The 22,789-nt window shown below is 44.2% G+C and overlaps 1 protein-coding gene across 2 annotated transcripts in view; it reads left to right on the forward strand.

Annotated features, from left to right (window-relative positions):
• The window catches only part of rabggtb (Rab geranylgeranyltransferase subunit beta), a 99,143-nt gene that overhangs the window by 51,630 nt on the left and 24,724 nt on the right, over nt 1-22,789 (forward strand). For both annotated transcript variants that reach the window (XM_073062501.1, XM_073062500.1), the window contains one exon: nt 21,789-21,841. In XM_073062501.1, coding sequence (XP_072918602.1) covers nt 21,789-21,841 — 53 coding nt within the window. The remainder of the gene's footprint in view (nt 1-21,788; nt 21,842-22,789) is intronic.

Consider the following 22,789-nt stretch of genomic DNA (forward strand, 5'->3'; position numbering starts at 1 on the left):
CCTAACTACAGGGAATATAGTCCTAACCTATTTAACATGTAGCTCATGTCCTCATGTCCTGGCAACATCTGTGTAAACATTCTCTGCAGTTTTTCAAGCTGAATGATATCTTTCCTGTAGGTAAATGCCTAATAAACACTTGTTTTTTTTTATCCTGCCTTTATGACTTCTGGAAAGCCCCGAGCTCTTGTATTCAATAAATGAACCTGAATCAACGTCACTGTAAATGGAAATCAAATGTTGGTGAAAACGAGCACAAAGTTAATAGATTATAACTAAAACCCATTCAATTTTTTTTCTTTAATGGAAGAGAGCTTCTAATGTGTCTTGTTTTGGAAATCATTGAAATGTTCCCACAACCTATGGACCTACTTTAAAGGACTCTTCATTTAATGTTCTCGATACTTATTATTTGTTATTATTGCATTTTTTTGCATTTGTATGGTTTGTTGTCTTCTGCACTCTGGTTGAATGCCTGAGGTGGGTGTTTTTCCATTGATTCTGTTATAGTTATTATTCTACAGATTTGTTAAGTATGCCCACAAGAAAATAATCTTAGGGTTGAATATGGTGACATATATTTACTTTAAACTTTAAGTAAAGCTAACCTCACACCAATGTTATCCACTCTACCAGCATTCTGGAGTCAGTTTACCATTGTTTGAAGGACTTTCAGAACAACATTTGGTATTATTTCATTATGGTCATACTGTGAAATGTGAGGCAAAATCAATCGGTGTGGGCATTGGCAGTGCAACATAATTTTTTAGAACACTTCTCGTATAGATGATGTAGTTCAAAGTGTTTACACTGGGATAAAGTGCAAACATCAAAATAACATGCAAGAATAAAAAATAAATACGAAAATAAAAGACAGATGTTTGTTAATATCAAGATTAATTAAGTAGGTTTTGAGCTGGCATTTAAAAGTGTCATCTGAGTTTGTATCTCTTATAGTTTTGGGTATTGAATTCCACAGTTTAGGAGCATCATTCAAAAAAAGCTGACCTGACAATTATTCTTTGAGAGAAATTATTTCAATTTAAGAAATTGGCAGAAGACGACCTGAGAGCTCGGGTAGGATTATAAACCAAACAAGATTTCTCTGATGTACTGTAGTCTCAAACTATTAATAGCTTCAAAAACACATAAGAAAACTTTGAAATCAAACATGAATCAGTATTTTCTCTGCCTCAGTCATTTTCATTTCATTTTAAAATCTTTTTATTAATTATTATTGAAGATTGACAAAAAAGATACATTAAGTCAATATGTCATTATGTGCAATAAGGAATTAAATTAGCAAATAACTGATTAACAAAGCTAAGCAATATATCAATAATAATAAAAAAGTAAAGTGTTAAGAATTTTTTTGGGGAAAAAAAAGGAATCCCTACTAACTAAAAAAAAAGCAAAGAAAAAACCCATTGGGAGCACAACCTCGGAGCTATACATCATACAAGCTTCCATTTAAAAAAATCAATCCGCCAACTCAAATCTGCTTAAAGAAAAATTGGAAGGAAACCATATTAATTAACTCAAATCAGATGATAGTAGTGGGCAAATGAACCCCACCTTTTCTCAAAATTGAATCGAGGATCAAAAGTTCGACTTCTGATTTTCTGCAAACTAAGACATAACATCACTTGGGAAAACCATTGTATCAAAGTAGGAGCAGAAGTATCTTTCCATTTCAACAAAATACCCCTTCTGGCCAATAATGTAATTAATGCAATTACATGTTGGTCTGCAAGAGAAATACCATGAATATATTGAGGGATTATACCAAATAAAACTGTCAATTTATTAGGTTGTAAATTAATTTTTAAAGCTTTCGAAATTGTAGAGAAAATAGACTTGCAAAAATGTTTTAATACAGAACATGACCAAAGCATATGTATCAATGTGGCTGTCTCGGCTTTACATCTGTCACACTGACTATTAACATTAGGAAACATTTTAGACAGTGTCTCCTTTGTCAAATAGTAATGATGTACAATTTTAAATTGAATTAAAGAGTGATTGACACAAATTGAAGAAGAATTTATCAACTTCAAAATCAGTAACCAATCTTCTGCTATCAAAGTCATGTTAAGCTCTCTCTCCCAATCTTGCTTAATCTTAAGTGAAGATTAAGATAACAATAAATTATAAATTTTCCCAATAAAACTCTTCACTAAAGGATTCATTTTTAAAATAATATCTAACAGGTCAGATTCTTGTATATATGGAAAGTTACTTAGGTATTTTTGTAAGAAGTGTCTGACCTAAAGATACTGCAGAAAATGTGAGTATGAGAGAGAGTATTTAGTTACTAATTTCTCAAAAGACATCAGTCGGCCATCTTGGAACAAATCCGTGAAGGATAAACCCCTTTATTCCTCCAAAAAAGAAAAGTAGGATCACTTAATGAAGGTTTAAATAAATAATTTCGATAAATTAAACTAAAAAGTTTAAATTTTTTAAGATTAAAGAAATTACGAAACTGGAACCAAATTTATAATGACTGCTTAATCACAGGAAATAAATTTAAATTAGTAATTTTGGCCAGTTGTACAGGCAGAGAAGGTCCTAATAATGAGGTTAAATGGAACTGTTTCACAGCATTCAATTCCAAATCAGCTAAAGGTGGTCGTTTATCTCTATCAGCCCAATATAACCAAGAACACATATAACGTATATTAACAGCCCAATAATACATTCTTAAATTAGGCAAAGCAAGACCTCCATCTTTTTAAAATTTTTGTAAATGATATTTAGCAATTCTTGGTCTTTTATTATTCCAAACAAAAGATGAAATAATGGAGTCAACCTGATCGAAGAACTTCTTAGTTTAAAAAAAAGGATATTTTGAAATACATATAAAAATTTTGGTAAAATCATCATTTTAACTGCATGAATTCGACTGACTAACAAAAGTGTAAGTGGATTCCATCTACAAAATAATTGCTTCATAAAATCCACTAAAGGAACCAAATTAGCTTTATAAAGATCTTCATGATTTTTAGTGATAATAATACCTAAATATTTAAATGAGTCTGTAACTCTAAAAGGAATATCATCATATATAGAAGTAGAATCATTTAGGGGAAATAATTCACTTTTATGAAGGGTTAGTTTACATCCTGAAAACTTTCCAAAATCATTTAATAGTTTCAGTAAGCTAGAAATGGATTCTTCAGGATTCGAAATATAAACTAAAAGATCGTCAGCATAAAGAGAGATCTTATGCACAGTCCCATTTATAAAAATTCCATGAATATCTTTAGCTTCACGAAGTGCAATAGCCAAGGGTTCCAGCACCAAATTAGTTAACAAAGGACTTAACGGACATCGTTGTCTCATACCCCGCGAAAGCTGAAAAAAGATCTGCAATTGTTAGTCATAACAGTAGTAATAGGGCTTTTATATATCATTCTAATCCACTTATTAAAATTAATACCAAAGCCGAATTTCTCTAAAACATTAAATAAGTATTTCCATTCAACTCTATCAAATGCCTTTTCAGCATCAAAAGAAACGACACAATGGGGAGCCTTAGAGAAGGATGAATACATAATATTTAACAGTCTCCGAACATTAGAAAAGGAATAATGGCCCTTTACAAAACCTGTTTGATCTTGAGAAATAATTTTAGCTAAAATATTTTCCAGCTGATTAGCCATTATTTTTGAGAGAATTTTAGCATCACATTTAATAATGAAATAGGTCTATATGAAGCACAGGCAGTAGAATCTTTAGGTAACTCTCCTATCAAAAAAAGAATCTTTAAGCGTTTCCAACATATAAGAAGAGAGCAACTTTTCAAATTTTTTATAAAATCCTACAGAATAACCATCCAGTCCTGGAGCTTTACCAGATTGCATTGAAAAAATAGCTTTCTGAATTTCGCTTTCAGTAGTAGGAGCATCAAGAGTTTGTTGATCTTCAGCAGAAATTTGAGGAAAATCAATCTTTTGTAAAAAGGCATTCATTTTAGAAGAATCAACTGGAAACAGATTTATAAAGTTCAATATAAAAGTTTTGAAAAATTTTATTAATATCTTCATAATTGCATGCTAAACTACCATCTCCTTTACGAATTTTTAAGATTTGTCTTTTAGCTCTAGCTGCTTTTAATTGAGATGCTAATAGCTTATTATTTTTATCTCCAAACACATAAAATTGACTTTTCAATTTAAGTAAATTTCTTTCAATAGGGTAAGTTAATAATAAATTATATTGTGATTGGAGAGACTGCATAAATATTATCCAAGTCTTTAATTTGTTTGGAAATTTTACCTAACTCTGTTTTCGTCTGTTTCTTAAGCTTAGCTGAACAGGAAATTATCTGACCGCACAAATATGCTTTAAATGTATCCCATATAATCAATTTTGATACATATCCCGTATTGTTAAAAAAGAAAAAAATCTTTTATCTGAATCTCAATAAATTTGACAAAATCTGGACTTTGTAATAAATTTTCTGGAAAACACCAGGGCAAATTTGCAATAGCGACATCATTCAATTCAAAAACTAAACTTAGAGGCGCATGATCTGACAGAACTATAGTATCATATTCTCATTTCTGGACTTTGGACAAAAGTCAGGGATCAACTATAAAAGAATCGATTCTCAAATTTTTTTGTGAACATGTGAAAAAAGGAATAATCTCTATCATTAGGATGTAAATGTCTCCAAATTTCAACCTGGCCAAAATCAATTAGAAACGAGTTAATAAGTGATGCAGAACAACTCGGAAGCTGCTGATTAGTTGAACTCTTGTCAATCAAAGGGTTTAAACAACAATTAAAATCACCACCCATTAACAACATATATTCATTTAAGTCCGGCAATAAAGCAAATACATCTTTTTAAAAAAAGGATCATCTGCATTAGGTCCATATAGGTTAACCAGAACAATTTTTCTATTATAAATTGTTCCTTTAACAATTAAAAATCTACCATTAATATCTGACACAATATCAAAGTCAGACAACTACAGTGTCACATCCTACTTCTGTAAGTTTCAGCTAATGGGAGCATGTCATTTCCAGCCCAGCTCTTTACTTTGTCTACTCGTAAATATGCAGTCTGGCCACTTCCCTTACAGATGTTGCTGTTGAAAGAATCCCAAGGCCCTTAAGGACAGGCCGTCTGTTTTCTGTTTAGGAAACCAGAGCACAGTGCTGTTTATATAACTGATTAATATTGTAGTCAAGTGTAATGGTATCACACGAAGCTCACTTCGCTGCAGTTGCTTTCCCCACCAAAGTACATTTGTAAGATTTATTAAAAATAAAACAAACTGCTAGAGGAACTCAAAGCTCAAAGTAAATTTATTATTAAAGCACATATATGTCACCATATCCGACCCTGAGGTACATTTGGTTGCAGGTATTCGGACTAAATGCAATAGAATCAATGAAAAACTCCACACAAAGACTGACAACCAAAGTGCAAAAGACAAACTGTGTAAATACAAAATAAATAGTAATAAATAAAGAGAAACATAGACATAAATAGATGTATATAAATAGATAAGTAAATAGAAAATAAGCAATTAATTTATTCATACTAAAGACGTGATTTGTAGGGTCTTTGAAAGTGAGTCTGTAGGACCTAGAGTCAGTTCATTGTTGAGGTGAGTGAGATTTTCCATGCTGGTTCAGGAGCCTGATGGTTTGGGGGTAATAACTGTTCCTGAACCTGGTGGTGTGGGACCTGAGGCTCCTGTGCCTCCTTCCCAATGGTTGTAGTGTAATAACTGTTCCTGAACCTGGTGGTGTGGGACCTGAGGCTCCTGTGCCTCCTTCCCAATGGTTGTAAGGTAATAACTGTTCCTGAACCTGGTGGTGTGGGACCTGAGGCTCTTGTGCCTCCTTCCCAATGGTTGTAGTGTAATAACTGTTCCTGAACCTGGTGGTGTGGGACCTGAGGCTCCTGTGCCTCCTTCCCAATGGTTGTAAGGTAATAACTGTTCCTGAACCTGGTGGTGTGGGACCTGAGGCTCTTGTGCCTCCTTCTCAATGGTTGTAGTGTAATAACTGTTCCTGAACCTGGTGGTGTGGGACCTGAGGCTCCTGTGCCTCCTTCCCAATGGTTGTAAGGTAATAACTGTTCCTGAACCTGGTGGTGTGGGACCTAAGGCTCCTGTGCCTCCTTCCCAATGGTTGTAGTGTAATAACTGTTCCTGAACCTGGTGGTGTGGGACCTGAGGCTCCTGTGCCTCCTTCCCAATGGTTGTAGTGTAATAACTGTTCCTGAACCTGGTGGTGTGGGACCTGAGGCTCCTGTGCCTCCTTCCCAATGGTTGTAAGGTAATAACTGTTCCTGAACTGGTGGTGTGGGACCTGAGGCTCCTGTGCTTCCTTCCCAATGGTTGTAGTGTACTAACTGTTCCTGAACCTAGTGGTGTGGGACCTGAGGCTCCTGTGCCTCCTTCCCAATGGTTGTAAGGTAATAACTGTTCCTGAACGTGGTGGTGTGGGACCTGAGGCTCCTGTGCTTCCTTCCCAATGGTTGTAAGATAATAACTGTTCCTGAACCTGGTGGTGTGGGACCTGAGGCTCCTGTGCTTCCTTCCCAATGGTTGTAGTGTAATAACTGTTTCTGAACCTGGTGGTGTGGGACCTGAGGCTCCTGTGCCTCCTTCCCAATGGTTGTAAGGTAATAACTGTTCCTGAACGTGGTGGTGTGGGACCTGAGGCTCCTGTGCTTCCTTCCCAATGGTTGTAAGATAATAACTGTTCCTGAACCTGGTGGTGTGGGACATGAGGCTCCTGTGCTTCCTTCCCAATGGTTGTAGTGTAATAACTGTTCCTGAACCTGGTGGTGTGGGACCTGAGGCTCCTGTGCTTCCTTCCCAATGGTTGTAGGGTACTAACTGTTCCTGAACCTGGTGGTGTGGTACTTAAGGCTCCAGCATATCAGCATGGGAAATGTTCAGTTGACACTTCAGGGTTAGCCTCTTCAGTGGGACTAGGAAAGAAGGGAGATAGTGGGTACAGAGGGGTTGAGGGGTGGTAGTGTGTACAGAAGGATGAGGGGAAGGGATAGGTGGATCAGTGATGAGTGTGTGGTGGAAGAGAAAAGAGGGCAACGAAAATCACGGGGAGTAGCGAGGGGGGTCTCACAGGATTCATGTCAGGAAAGATTCTTTGAAGTGGACATGCCTTGGCAGGGCTTTGTAGTGCAGTAGCAAAGTAGAAACACAAGGGTAGCAGAAATGAAATTGGTAGCAATGAGCAATCTGTTAGAGGAAGTTATTGGGTGAGGCAGCAAATGTGGAGGGAAATGTTACTGAAAGCCTGTTTCCCGGAGAGCCAAAATCCATAGACACAGGTTTAAGGGATTGGTCTTCTAGGGCTGAGAGAAGAAGAAATGTCTTATAGAAACATAGAAAAACTACAGCACAATACAGGCTCTTCGGCCCACAATGCTGTGCAAAACATGTACTTACTTTAGAAATTATCTATTTTTCTAAGCTCCATGTACCTATTCAGGAGTCACTTAAAAGACCCTATTGTATTCACCTCTACCACAACCACCAGTAGCCCATTCCATGCACTCACCACTCTCTGCATAAAAAAACTTACCCCTGACATCTCTGTACCTACTTCCAACCACCTTAAAACTGTGCCCCCTCGTGATAGCCATTTCAGCCCTGGGGAAAAAACCTCTGACTATCCGCACGATCAATGCCTTTCATCATCTTGTACAACTCTATCAGGTCACCTCTCATCAACCTATTCTTGTAAGGCATGCTCCCCAATCCAGGCAACATCCTTGTAAATCTCCTCTGCACCATTTCTATGGTTTCCACATCCTTCCTGTAATGAGGTGACCAGAACTGAGCACAGTACTCCCAAGTGGGGTCTGACCAGGGTCCTATATAACTATAACATTACCTCTCGGCTCTTAAACTCAATCTCACAGATGATGAAGGCCAATGCATCGTATGCCTTCTTAACTACAGAGTCAACCTGCGTAGCAGTTTTGAGTGTCCTATGGATTCGGACCCCAAGATCCCTCTGATCCTCCACGCTGCCAAGAGTCTTACTATTAATACTATATTTTGCCATCATATTGGACCTACCAATATCTGAGTTGAACACAATCTGCCACTTGTCAGCCCAGTTTTGCATCCTATCAATGTCCCACTGTAACCTCTGACAGCCCTCCACACTATTCACAACACACCACCAGCACATTTACTAACCGATCCCTCCATTTCCTCATCCAGGTCATTCATAAAAATCAGGAAGAGAAGGGGTCCCAGAACAGATTCCACACTATTCACAACACACCATCAGCACATTTACTAACCGATCCCTCCATTTCCTCATCCAGGTCATTTATAAAAATCAGGAAGAGAAGGGGTCCCAGAACAGATCCCTGAGGCACACCATTGGTCACTGACCTCCGTGCAGAATATGACATGTCTACAACCACTCTTTGCCTTCTGTGGGCAAGCCAGTTCTGGATCCATACAGCAAGGTTCCCTTGGATCCCATGCCTCCTTACTTTCTCAGTAAGTCTTGCATGGGGTACCTTATCAAATGCCTTGCTGAAATCCATATACACTACATCTACTGCTCTACTTTCATCAATGTATTTAGTCACATCCTCAAAAAATTCAATCAGGCTCGTAGGGCACGACCTGCCTTTGACAAAGCTATGCTGACTATTCCTAATCATATTATGTCTCTCCAAATGTTCATAAATCCTGCCCCTCAGGATCTTTTCCATCAACTTACCAACCACTGAAGTAAGCAACACACACAAAATGCTGGTGGAACGCAGCAGGCCAGGCAGCATCTATGGGGAAAAGCGCTGTCAACGTTTCGGGCCGAGACTCTTTGTCAGGACTAACTGAAAGGAAAGATAGTAAGAGATTTGAAAGTAGGAGGGGGAGGGGAAAATGAAAAATGATAGAAGATTGGAGGGGGTGGGGTGAAGCTGAGAGCCAGAAAGGTGATTGGCAAAAGGGATACAGAGCTAGAGAAGGGAAAGGATCATGGGACGGGAGGCCTAGGGAGAAAGAAAGGGGGAGGGGAGCACCAGAGGGAGATTGAGAACAGGCAGAGTGATGGGCAGAGAGAGAAAGAAAAAAAGGGGAGGGGGGAAAAAAGGGGCTTGAATTTCCAGCATCTGCAGATTTTCACAGCCACGAGTGACCCCCGCCCACACCCAAATTCAGGAAAGACATCATCCCCAAAAGAGTAAGAAATCCTCCCCACAATTAAATCTTAAGGCCTGAATGGGACAATTTAAAATTGACTAGGCTGTGGATTTCAAGTCAAGTCAAGTCACTTTTATTGTCATTTCGACCACAACTGCTGGTACAGTACATAGTAAAAATGAAACAGCGTTTTTCAGGACCATGGTGTTACATGACACAGTACAAAAACTAGACTGAACTACACAAAAAAAAACAACACAGAGAAAGCTACACTAGACTACAGACCTACACAGGACTGCGTAAAGTGCACAAAAACAGTGCAGGCATTACAATAAATAATAAACAGGACAATAGAGCAAGGTATCAGTCCAGGCTCTGGGTATTGAGGAGTCTGATAGCTTGGGGGAAGAAACTGTTACATAGTCTGGTCGTGAGAGCCCGAATGCTTCGGAGCCTTTTCCCAGACTGCTGGAGGGAGAAGAGATTGTATGAGGGGTGCATGGGGTCCTTCATAATGCTGTTTCCTTTGCGGATGCAGCATGTAGTGTAAATGTCTGTGATGGCGGGAAGAGAAACCTCGATGATCTTCTCAGCTGACCTCACTATCTGCTGCAGGGTCTTGTGATCCGAGATGGTGCAATTTCTGAACCAGGCAGTGATGCAGCTGCTCAGGATGCTCTCAATACAACCCCTGTAGAAAGTGATGAGGATGGGGGGTGTGAGATGGACTTTCCTCAGCCTTCGCAGAAAGTAGAGATGCTGCTGGGCTTTCTTTGCTATGGAGCTGGTGTTGAGGGACCAGGTGAGATTCTTCGTCAGGTGAACACCAAGAAATTTGGTGCTCTTTACGATCTCTACAGAGGAGCCGTCGATGTTCAGCGGGGAGTGGTCGTTCCGTGCCCTCCTGAAGTCAACAACCATCTCTTTTGCTTTGTTCACATTAAGAGACAGGTTGTTGGCTCTGCACCAGTCCGTTAGCAGCTGCACCTCCTCTCTGTAAGCTGACTCGTCGTTCTTGCTGATGAGATCCACCACGGTCGTGTCATCGGCGAACTTGATGATATGGTTCGAGTTGTGTGTTGCAGCACAGTCATGGGTCAGCAGAGTGAACAGCAGTGGACTGAGCACGCAGCCCTGGGGAGCCCCCATGCTCAGTGTGATGGTGTTGGAGATGCTGCTCCCGATCTGGACTGACTGAGGTCTCCCAGTCAGGAAGTCTAGGATCCAGTTGCAGAGGGAGGTGTTCAGGCCCAGTAGGCTCAGCTTTCCAATCAGTTTCTGAGGGATGATTGTGTTGAATGCTGAACTGAAGTCTATGAACAGCATCCGAACGTGTGTGTCTTTTTTGTCCAGGTGGGTTAGGGCCAGGTGGAGGGTGGTGGCAATGGCGTCATCTGTTGAATGGTTGGGTCAGTAAGCAAACTGCAGGGGTTTCCAGTGAGGGGGCAGCAGGGTCTTGATATGCCTCATGACGAGCCTCTTGAAACACTTCATGATGATGGATGTAAGTGCAACGGGACGGTAGTCATTTAGGCAGGACACTGAAGACGACTTCAGCACGGGGACGATGGTGGCGGCCATGAAGCACGTTGGAACGGTGGTGCTGCTCAGGGAGATGTTGAAGATGTCAGTGAGAACATCTGCTAGCTGGTCTGCACATCCTCTGAGCACTCTACCAGGGATGTTGTCTGGTCCAGCAGCCTTCCGTGGGTTGACCCTGCACAGGGTTCTTCTCATGTCGGCCACGGTGAGACACAGCACCTGGTTATTTGTAGGAGGGGTGGACTTCCTTGCTGCCACATCATTTTCCGCCTCAAACCGGGCGTATTCACTGGTCTATCTAGGCTATCTCTACTCCTTCTTGAATAAGGGAACAACATCTGCAACCCTCCAATCCTCCAGAACCTCCCTCCCACCCCGTCCCCATTGATGATGCAAAGATCATTGCCAGAGGCTCCACAATCTCCTCCCTTGCTTCCCACAGTAGTTTGGGATACATCTCATCCAGTCCTGGAGACTTATCCAACTTGATGTTTTCTAAAAACTCCAGCACATCCTCTTTCTTAATGTCTATGCTCAAGCTTTTCAGTCCACTGGAAGTCATCCCTACAATTGCCAAGATCCTTTAGTGTAGTGAATACTGAAACAAAGTATTTGTTAAGTACCTCAGCTATCTGCTCCAATTCCATACACACTTTTCCACTGTCACACTTGATTGGTCCTATTCTCTCACGTCTTGTCCTCTTGCTCTTCACTTACTTGTAGAATGCCTTAGGGTTTTCTTTAATCCTGCTCTCCAAGGCCTTCTCATGGCCTCTTCTAGCTCTCCTAATTTCATTCTTAAGCTCCTTCCTGCTAACCTTATAATCAGAATCAGGTTTATTATCACCGGCATGTGATTGAAATTTGTTAACTTGGCAGCAGCAGTTCAATATAGTACAAACCCCATTTCCAGAAAAGTTGGGATATTTTCCAAAATGCAATAAAAACAAAAATCTGTGCTATGTTAATTCATGTGGGGCACAGAAGCCCGCCGTTGTCGCCCGCCCTGCCAGTTCCTGGGAAACGCCAGGGCCAGCCGCCGCTGATGGCTACGGTGGCTGGCCATCGGGATAGCCTCCTGTATGTGTGGGACAAGCGGTCGGGACGCCGTTTTTTGGTCAACACCGGTGCTGAGATCAACATCTTACCTCCGACGAGTTATGACACCCGCAACAGGGCACCGGGTCCCCCCCTGAGGGCCGTGAACGGTAGCACAGTAAGGACCTATGGCACCCGTACGGTGCAGCTACAGTTCGGCTCCAGCAGGTTCACGTGGGACTTCACACTGGCCGCCGTAGCCCAACCGCTTCTGGGTGCGGATTTTTTGCGGGCTCACAGCCTACTGGTCGACCTGCCCAGGAAGAGACTGGTCCACGCCGAGACCTTTCAGACGTTCTCCCTGGGTGCAGCCCAGTTGCCAGCCCCCCACCTCGGCTCCATCACGCTGTCCGACAACGACTTCACCAGGGTCCTGGCGGATTTCCCATCGGTTCTGGCACCACAGTTCACGGCAGCCATGCCCCGACACGGCGTACAGCACCACATCCCGACCCAGGGACCACCCCTCCACGCCCGTGCTCGAAGGCTTCCCCCGGACAAGCTCCGACTGGCGAAGGAGGAGTTCAAGAGGATGGAGGAACTGGGGATCATACGGAGGTCCGGCAGCCCATGGGCCTCCCCCCTGCACATGGTGCCCAAAGCAACAAGGGGCTGGAGACCATGCGGCGACTACCGCAGGCTGAACAAGGCTACAACACCGGACCGCTACCCTGTGCCGCACATTCAGGACTTTGCAGCAAACCTGCACGGCGCACGGATCTTCTCCAAGGTAGACCTCGTCCGGGGATACCATCAAATCCCGATGCATCCAGACGACGACCCCAAAACGGCACTCATCACCCCGTTCGGCCTTTTCGAGTTCCTCCGCATGCCGTTCGGCCTGAAGAATGCCGCACAGACGTTCCAGCGGTTAATGGACGCGGTGGGATGCGACCTGGACTTTGCTTTCATCTATTTGGACGACATCCTCATAGCAAACAGCAGTCTTCAGGAGCATCTGTCCCACCTCCGTCAACTCTACGCCCGACTGAGTGAATATGGTCTAACAATCAACCCGACCAAATGCCAGTTCGGGCTCGACACCATCGACTTCCTGGGCCACAGGATTACTAAAGACGGGGCAACCCCTCTGCCTGCTAAGGTTGACGCAGTCCGCCATTTTCCCCGACCCACCACAATCAAAGGCCTTCAGGAATTCATGGGTATGGTAAATTTCTACCACCGCTTCCTCCCTTCAGCTGTTGGAATCATGCGCCCCCTGTTCGCCCTGATGTCGGGTCCGAGCAAGGACGTTACCTGGGACGAGGAGTCCGCTGCCGCTTTCATTAAAACAAAAGAAGCCTTGGCAAACGCCACGATGCTAGTGCACCCCAGAATGGACGTCCCTACCGCCCTCACAGTGGACGCATCTAACACGGCAGTCGGTGGGGTACTGGAGCAACTCATCGCGGGTCGCTGGCAACCCCTGGCGTTTTTCAGCAAACACCTGCGGCCACCTGAGCTCAAATACAGTGCTTTCAACCGGGAGCTGTTGGTGCTATACCTGGCAATCTGGCATTTCAGGTACTTCTTGGAAGGTAGGCCCTTCACCGCGTTCACGGACCACAAGCCGCTTACCTTTACATTCACGAAGGTGTCTGATCCCTGGTCGTCCCGCCAGCAGCGCCATCTGTCCTACATCTCTGAATACACGACGCATGTCCGGCACGTCTCGGGTAAGGACAATGTCGTGGCAGATGCGCTTTCTCGCCCTAACATTCATGCCCTTTCCCAAGGGGTAGACTTTGAGGAGCTGGCAGAGGCGCAGCAGGCAGACGAGGAGATCCCTAGTTACAGAACCGCAGTCTCCGGTTTGCAGCTCCAGGACCTCCCCGTAGGCCCAGGTGAGAGGACCCTACTCTGTGATGTCACCACCGGCCAACCCCGTCCCGTCGTCCCGGCAAACTGGCGGCACCGTGTTTTCAACTCCATTCATAACTTAGCGCACCCCTCCATCAGGACAACCGTCCGGATGGTCTCCAGCAGCTTCGTTTGGCACGGACTCCGCAAGCAGGTCAGTGAATGGGCCAAAACGTGCATGCACTGCCAGACAGCCAAGGTGCAGCGGCACACCAAAGCTCTGCCGTGGCAGTTCCACCCAACCCACTGGCGTTTCGACCACATTCATGTGGATATCGTGGGCCCCCTGCCAGTGTCACGCGGAGCGTGGCACCTTCTCACTATCGTGGACCGGTTCACCAGATGGCCAGAGGCGATCCCGCTCACCGACACCACCTCCGAATCTTGCGCCCGGGCACTGATCACCACCTGGGTGTCCCGCTTTGGTGTACCGGCCCACATTACCTCCGACAGACGCGCCCAGTTCACCTCCAGCCTGTGGTCAGCTATGGCCAGCCTTTTGGGGACACAGCTGCACCACACAACTGCCTACCACCCACAATCGAACGGGCTAGTGGAGCGTTTCCACTGTCACCTTAAGTCGGCTCTCATGGCCCGCCTGCGAGGAGCTAACTGGGCGGACGAGCTTCCCTGGGTCCTACTCGGCATCCGCACGGCCCCCTAAGACGATCTGCACACCTCGTCGGCTGAGTTGGTGTACGGCGCACCCCGGTCGTCCCCGGGGAGTTCATACCAGCCCCAAGGGGGCACGACGAAGAACCCGCAGCAGTCCTGGGCAGACTACGCGAGAGGCTCGGCAACCTGGTCCCCATACCCACTTCGCAGCATGGGCAGAACCCGACCTGCGTACCCAAAGCCCTGCAGAACTGTAAGTTTGTGTTTGTACGAAGGGGTGGGCATCGGCCACCGCTGCAACGGCCCTACAAGAGGCCGTTTACGGTGCTCAGGAACAACGGGTCCACGTTCGTACTGGACGTTGGGGGGAGAGAGGAGGTTTTCACAGTGGACCACCTCAAACCGGCCCATGTGGACATGGCACAACTGGTCGAGTTCCCAGCACTGCGGCGCAGGGGCCGACCTCCCAAACAGGGTCCAGCCCAGACTGTGGACATTGGGGGGTGTATCGCCGGTTCTGGGGGGGGGGTTATGTGGCGACCCACTTCCTAGCGCACTCGAACCGGCTCACAAATAGCCAGCACGCCGGCATAAAGGCCAGTCCCAAAAGGGCGCCAGGTCTGCCTCACTAACAAAGGGAAAAGCTCGCGCGGGACTGTGAATACGTGCCTCCTACAGCATCCGCGCCCGGGGAGGGCGGGATCAGGGAAGCTTTAAAGCGAAGCCGCGAAGTTCGAATAAAATCTTCTTTAACTGCAGTTTACCGACTCCGTGTCATTATTTCAGCACTGCGTGTAGCACACCGCTACAACCCTACTATTCTTTCTGTCTCATTAGAACATATCTGTGCAGAATGCCATGCAAATATCCCCTGAACATCTGCCACATTTCTGCTGTACATTTCCCTGAGAACATCTGTTTCCAATTTAAGCTTCCAAGTTCCTGCCTGATAGCTTCATATTTCCTCTTACTCCAATTAAACACTTTCCTTACTTTGTCTGTTTCTATCCCTTTCCAATGCTATGGTAAAGGAGATAGAATTGTGATCACTATCTCCAAAATGCTCTCCCACTGAGAGATCTGGCACCTGACCAGGTTCATTTTCCAATATCAGATCAAGTACAGCCTCTCCTCTTGAACACACCTAACAAACCCATTACCCTAGAGAGATGCCATATAACCAAATAACAATTACAGCACGGAAACAGGCTATCTCAGCCCTTCTAGTGCATGCTGACACTTACACTCACCTAGTCTCACTGGCCTGCACTCAGCCCATAACCCTCCATTCCTTTGCTATCCATATACCTATCCAATTTTACTTTAAATGACAATACTGAACCTGCCTCTACCACTTCTACTGGAAGCTCGTTCCACACAGCTACCACTCTCTGAGTAAAGAAATTCTGCCTCGTGTTACCCTTAAACTTTTGCCCCCTAACTCTCAAATCATGTCCTCTTGTTTGAATCTCCCCTACTCTCAATGGAAAAAGCCTATCCACATCAACTCGATCTATCCCCCTCATTATTTTAAATACCTCTATCAAGTCCCCCCTCAACCTTCTACGCTCCAAAGAATAAAGACCTAACTTGTTCAACCTTTCCCTGTAACTTAGGTGCTGAAACCCAGGTAACATTCTAGTAAATCTTCTTTGTACTCTCTCTATTTTGTTGATATCTTTCTTAGAATTCGGTGACCAGAACTGTACACAATACTCCAAATTCGGCCTTACCAATGCCTTGTACAATTTTAACATTACATCCCAACTCCTATACTCAATGCTCTGATTTATAAAAGCCAACATACCAAAAGCTTTCTTCACCACCCTATCCACATGAGATTCCACCTTCAGGGAACTATGCACCACTATTCCTGGATTTCTCTGTTCTACTGCATTCTTCAATGCCCTACCATTTACCATGTATGTCCTATTTGGATTATTCCTACCAAAATGTAGCACCTCACACTTATCAGCATTAAACTCCATCTGCCATCGTTCAGCCCACTCTTCTAACTGGCCTAGATCTCTCTGCAAGCTTTGAAAGCCTACTTAATTATCCACAACGCCTCCTACCTTAGTATCATCTGCATACTTACTAATCCAATTTACCACCCCATCATCCAGATCATCCAGATGCCAATCAATATTTGGGAAATTAAAATCTCCCACCACAGCAACCCTGTTATCGTTACACCTTTCCAGAATCTGTTTTCCTATCTGCTGCTTGATGTCCCTGTTACTATTGGGTGGTCTATAAAAAAACACCCAGTAGAGTTATTGATCCCTTCCTGTTTCTAACTTCCACCCACAGAGACTCAGTAGACAATTCCTCCATGACTTCCTCCTTTTCTGCAGCCGTGACACTATCTCTGATCAACAGTGCCACTCCCCCACCTCTTTTGCCTCCCTCCCTGTCCTTTCTGAAACATCTAAAGCCTGGCACTCGAAGTTACCATTCCTGCCCCTGAGCCATCCAAGTCTGTGTAATGGCCACAACATCATAGCTTCAAGTACTGATCCAAGCTCTAAGCCCATCTGCATTGTTCATGATGCTTCTTGCATTAAAATAGACATCGGTCTGAGCATATCCCTTCTCGATCACCTGCCTATCCTCCCTCCCGCACTGTCTCCAAGCTTTCTCTATTTGTGAGCCAACCGCCCCTTCCTCCATCCCTTAAGTTTGGTTCCCAACCCCCCAGAAATTCTAGTTTAAACTCTCCCCAGTAGCCCTAGCAAACCTCCCTGCCAGCATATTGATCCCCCTCGGATTCAAGTGCAACCTGTTCTTTTTGTACAGGTTACATCTGCCCCAAAAAAGGTCCCAATGATCCAGAAATCTGAATCCCTGTCCCTGTTCCAATCCCGCAGCCACGCATTTATCCTCCACCTCACTCTGTTCCTATTCTCACTGTTGCGTGGCACAGGCAGTAATCCCGAGATTACTACCTTTGAGGTCCTGCTTTCTCAACTTCTTTCCTAACTCCCTGTAGTCTGTTTTCAGGACCTCCTCCCTTTTCCTTCCTATGTCATTGGTACCAATATGTACCATGACTACTGGATGTTCACCTTTCCACTTCAGGATATCATGGACACGATCAAAAATACAATCAGACCCTGGCACCTGGGAGGCAAACTATCATCTGTGTTTCTTTTCTGCGTCCACAGAATCACCTGTCTGACCCCCTATCTATAGAGTCCCCTATTACTGCTGTTTTCTTCCTTTCCCTGCCCTACCTTTCTGAGCCACAGGGCCGGACTCTGTGCCAGAGGTGTGGCCACTGTTGCTTCCCTCAGGTAAGCTGTTCCCCCCCCCCCACCAACAGTACTCAAACAAGATTACTTATTGTTAAATGGGACAGACACAAGGGTACTCTCTAGTATCTGACTCCTGCCCTTCCCTCTGCTGACTGTTACCCACTTATCTGTCTCCCAAGGCCCCAGTATACTTGCCTATAGCTTCTCTATTACCTCCTCACTTTCTCTGATCAGGTGAAGGTCATCGAGCTGCATCTCCAGTTCCCTAACCCGGTCCCTAAGGAGCTGCAGCTCAGCGCACCTGGTGCAGATGTGGCCGTCCGGGAGGCTGGGAGTCTCCCAGACTTCCCACATCCGACACCTAGTACAGAACACTAGCCTCACACACATACTTCCTGTTTCTATTCCTCACAGGTAACTTGCCTTGCCTCAACCCGTTATTGCCGAAGCCCAAATGAGCCAAAGTCCTACCACTCTGCCTTAGATCACTCCATCAATGACCGCTCCGCTAGGCAGTGTCTCCCTTTTTTTTATGTAGTCTTCGTATGCAGTAAACCTTTGGGGTGTGTAGATGCTGGATCATTGAGTATATTGAAAGCTGAAATGATGTGGATTGGTGGGACAATGAAATCAGGCAGTTAGTCTTGACCAATAAATAGTAAAGCAGGCTCCAGGTAAATAACTGCATCCCTATAGCTGGACTAAATGTGAGACAACTGGTTTGCATGTGAGTATGTTGCAAATGTTTATAGAACATAGAAAAGTACAGCACAGTACAAGCCCCTCACCGCAGGATGTGCCTACCTTTTAGATCAATCTAACTCTTCCGTCCCACATAACCCTCTATTTTCCTTTCATCCATGTGCCTGTCTAAGAGTCTCTTAAATTTAACTGCATTTTCCACCACCCCTGACAGGATGTTCCACAGACCGACTACTCTGTGTTTAAAAAAAATAAACACTACCTCTGACCTCTCATCCTTCACTCCAAAGAGGGTGAGTTTATATAAGTAGTGACAGACTAAGTAGTCATTTATTATGTGCTGTGTTGTATGACATGGGTGATCATGACCTTGACCATGATTGTTCTTGGTAAAATTTCTACAGAAGTGGTTTGCCATTGCCTTCTGAGCTGTGTCTTTACAAATGGGTGACCCCTGCCATTATCAATAGTCTTCAGTGATTGTCTGCTTGTTATCAGTGATACCAAAACCAGGTTACCAGTGGTCACCAACTGCTCATACGACCATCCACCACATGATCCCATGGCTTCACATGACCCTAATCAGAGGGGACTAAGCAAATGCTACACCATGCCCAAGGATGACCTCAGGCTAGCAGAGGGAAGGAGTGCCTTATACCTCCTTTGGAGAGACGTATCTCCACCCTGTCACCCTAAGAATACGTAGATACGTTCCTAAAGAGAGCATATGGCACATTAGCCTTCATAACTCAAAGTACTGAGTACAGGAGTTCGGATGTTGTGTTGAAGTTGTATAAGATATTGGTGAGGCCTATTTTGGAGTATTGTGTGCAGTTATGGTCACCTACCTACAGGAAATATAACAATAAGACTTAGAGTGAAGAGAAAATTTAGAAGGATGTTGCCAGGATTTGAGGACCTGAGTTATAGGGAAAGGTTGAATAGGTTAGGACTTTATTCCCTGGAGTGTAGGAGAATGAGGGAAGATTTGATAGTGGCATACAGATTTATGAGGGCTATAGATAAGGTAAAAGCAAGCAGGTTTTTTCCACTGAGGTTGAATGAGACAGCAGCTAGAGGTCATGGGTAAAGGGTGAAAGGTGAAATACTTAAGGGGAGCTTCTTCACTCATAGGGTGGTGAGAGTGTGAAACAAGCTGCCAACAGATGTATTGGCTGCAGGTTTAATTTCAACATTGAAGAGGTTTGGATAGGTACACGGATGGGAGGAGTATGGAGGGCTGTGGTCTGTGTGCAGGTCGATGGGACTAGGCAGCATAATAGTTCGGTATGGGCAAGAAGGGCTGAAGTGCCTGTTTCTATGCTGTAGTGTTCTGTGGTTCTGGGTTATAATTGCCATTTGGACAAGTAAGAATGAAACTAGACACCAGTATAAATTGAGATACTATGCATATGTTTTGCTCATCTGTAGTAAACCTGTCTGGCTCTCATGTTGTGGTATCAGTCTGTAACACTGCTCTGGGCTTTCTCTCTATCCACTGAAGAACTGCACTTTCTGTGGTCTCTCGTCTCAGATTTCCAGCAACTGCTTTGTTTAAAACCTGACATGTTTTGTTTTCCTCTAACAACTTCTGCTTCTTCTTAACGTAAAGAGTAACATGGGAATGCTCTTCGGTTTTGGAGCACAGGAGAGGAGACACTGGAGCAGTGTAGCATGACATCCAGGCTGGGTTGGGGGCTGATCCTTCTGTGCTGCCTTCCAGTGTTTGCTTGGCGGAAGACAGGCTGGAATGCGTTTGTCTGCAGACTACTGTGGGCTTGTTCTTGCCAGCAACATCCATGCACCATCAATCTACAGAACATGACACTCAAGCATTTGGGCTAGACCAGTTTCATTTGGAATAACAATTAAACTTGAACTTGAAAGTTTGGTGGAAGCAAAACGTCACAGCAAATTGAATAATTTAAAAAGTGATGAGAGGGGGAGGGTTGTTTATATAGGATGGGGGAGAGGGACTATTGGGTTTGATAAGTTAAGATTTATTGTCACCTGTTGAGCGCATGTAAGAGTCATCTCCATTTATGAGCAACACATACAAAATATTGGAGGAACTCATGCCAGAATAAGAAGTTGGGGCAAGGGGAAGGAGTACAAGCTGACAAATAATAGATGAGACCAGGTGAGGGGGAAGATGGATGGGTGAGCACAGGTTAAAGTCAACTCCATTGCTGAGCCTGGAGTCACAATGGATAGCAGGTTTCCTTCCCAAAAGGACATGCTAAAAATCCACATATTAAAATTTATATCTCTTAATTAAGCACTTTTCAGTCCCTGAGCTGTCGTAGTGAGATTTGACTGAGATCTGGCGAGGGAAAGGCCTGCCGCTGTGCCTGGAGAATGTTACCCAGGTTTTCTGCATTTTGGATATGGACTTGGACTATAGAATTTTTTTCAGTTTTATTATATTCTCTGTTTTTCACTCGATCTTTCTCTTTTTTTTTGTGGGGGGTTGGTGTGTCTGTTCTTATTTTGTTTTTTCTTGTTGTAGGGAGGAGAGATTTGGGGGTGATGGTCATGCTGCTGTTCTTTTCTTTCTTAGTTTCATGGCTATCTAGAGAAAAAGAGTTTCAGAGTTGTATACTTTGATAATAAATGAATCTTTGAACTTTTTTTAAAATCTCTTCAGGATTGTTTAATGTCATTTCCTGTACACAAGTGTAAAGGAAAACAAAATAATTATGAGTCCAGATCTGTTGCAAAATATACGGAGATAAATAACACAATAATAATATAAAAATACATAAATACATAAGCTACCTTATATACATAGAATGATTGTGTGTCCATAAAGTGACGCTACACACAGGAGTGTTGGTACACAAGGTGACTGACAGGAAGTTATAAAGTAGTGGTGGTTGGGAGTGTGGAGGGGTGGATTGGTGGGTGGAGGTGTTGATCAGCCTTACTGCTTGGGGAAAGTAAGGTGGTCCTGGCGTGGATGCTACGTAGTCTCCTCCCTGATGGGATGGAACAAACAGTTCATGAGCATGGTGGGTGTCATCTTCCATGATGCTACTGGCCCTTTTCCGGCACCTTTCTGTATATATGTTATTGATAGTGAGTAGGCTGGTATTGGCAACGTGTTGGTCAGTTTTGACTACACGTTGTAGAGCCTTCCTGTCTGCCGCACATCATTACTGCAGGACTCTGAGTTGATGTGCCAATGCCTTCAGCTTCACACTGCAGCCCCCACCATGTTGGACAGGCAATGAGCTTCCCTGTTCCTAGCCCACTCCATTGATCTGATGAGCATGTTGGCTTCCCCCTGCCAATAAAGTGCTGCTCAGGACCAGGCACACCATTATTGAATCAAAGCATCATCCTTTTACTGTGTTTGTGATCTGAATCACCTCCAGCGCTTACCCTTTCAGGGTTTCAGTACACATTCACCTCCTTCAAAGGCAGCTTGTCTGTCTAAAGCAAGAGTTGGACATTAATCACAAGCAATTTCTTTTCTCCCCTGCTGTGCTTAAGACCAGGGATTGAACATATTTTTTCATGCCACTGAAAACATTCTTGTCCATTCCAGGTGAAATTGACACCAGATTCTCCTTCTGTGCTGTAGCAACGCTCGCTCTTCTGGTAAGAATGTGATCTATTGCGATGCCTCATTTATAATGTCAATGTACAGATATAAAAACAGACTGGCCTGTATCGTAATCACAGAATTGTTATGCCAGGGTGGTATGTTAGCTTAAAGGTTAGCATAATGCTTTGCAGCGTTCAGCAACTGGGGTTCAATTCTGTAATGAATTTGTACTGTCTTCCTGTGACTGCGTGGGTTTCCTTTCACATTCTAAGGACTTACAGGTTAATTGGTCACATGGGTGTAATGGGGCGGCACAGGCTCGATGGGCTGGATACTATGCTGTATCTCTAAATAAAAATACAATTAAATAAATTAGCATTTTGTAAGTTTGCTGAGGGGCCAGTGTTGGAGTGGAGGGGCTGTTAATGTTGGTAGGATAAGTATAGCGAGGGATGTAAGAATACAATTCACATAGATTGAAGGAATGTGGTGTCAAGAAGACCTTAAAAAAAAGCTTCCTGGATGTTCAGTTTCAGTCAAAGTTGAGTTTATAGTTATCTGCACAAGTACATGTGGTACATGTATTCTTCTTCTTACTGGGGCATTGGCCACTGAAGGCAGCTTGCCAGAGTCCTCTGTCCTGGGCCATTTCTTCAAGTTTTCTCTAGGTGTAATCTAACATCTAAATGACGATCCTTCCTGTCCCAGGGATGTGGTCTTTGAAGCTTCCATTGGTGTTTCTCTAGCACCGGGTCTTTACAAGATAGGGTAGCTAGACCAATACCCAACTGTTCTTTCGTATCCGGGCCTGGGACCATCCATAGTGGAGTCACATGTACAAGTGTGTACAGGTGCAATGAAAATCTTACTTGTGGTAGCATCACAGGCAGCGTTCACACAACAAACATAAATTACACATAATCTTTACAAGTGTAACCCCCTGGGTCACCTCAGACTCACTCAGCTCGTTCTTGTCTAGGGGGAGCAGCCTTCGGCCCCAC

This window comes from Hemitrygon akajei, chromosome 12 (assembly GCF_048418815.1).
Source record: "Hemitrygon akajei chromosome 12, sHemAka1.3, whole genome shotgun sequence".
NCBI classification, from domain to species: domain Eukaryota; kingdom Metazoa; phylum Chordata; class Chondrichthyes; order Myliobatiformes; family Dasyatidae; genus Hemitrygon; species Hemitrygon akajei.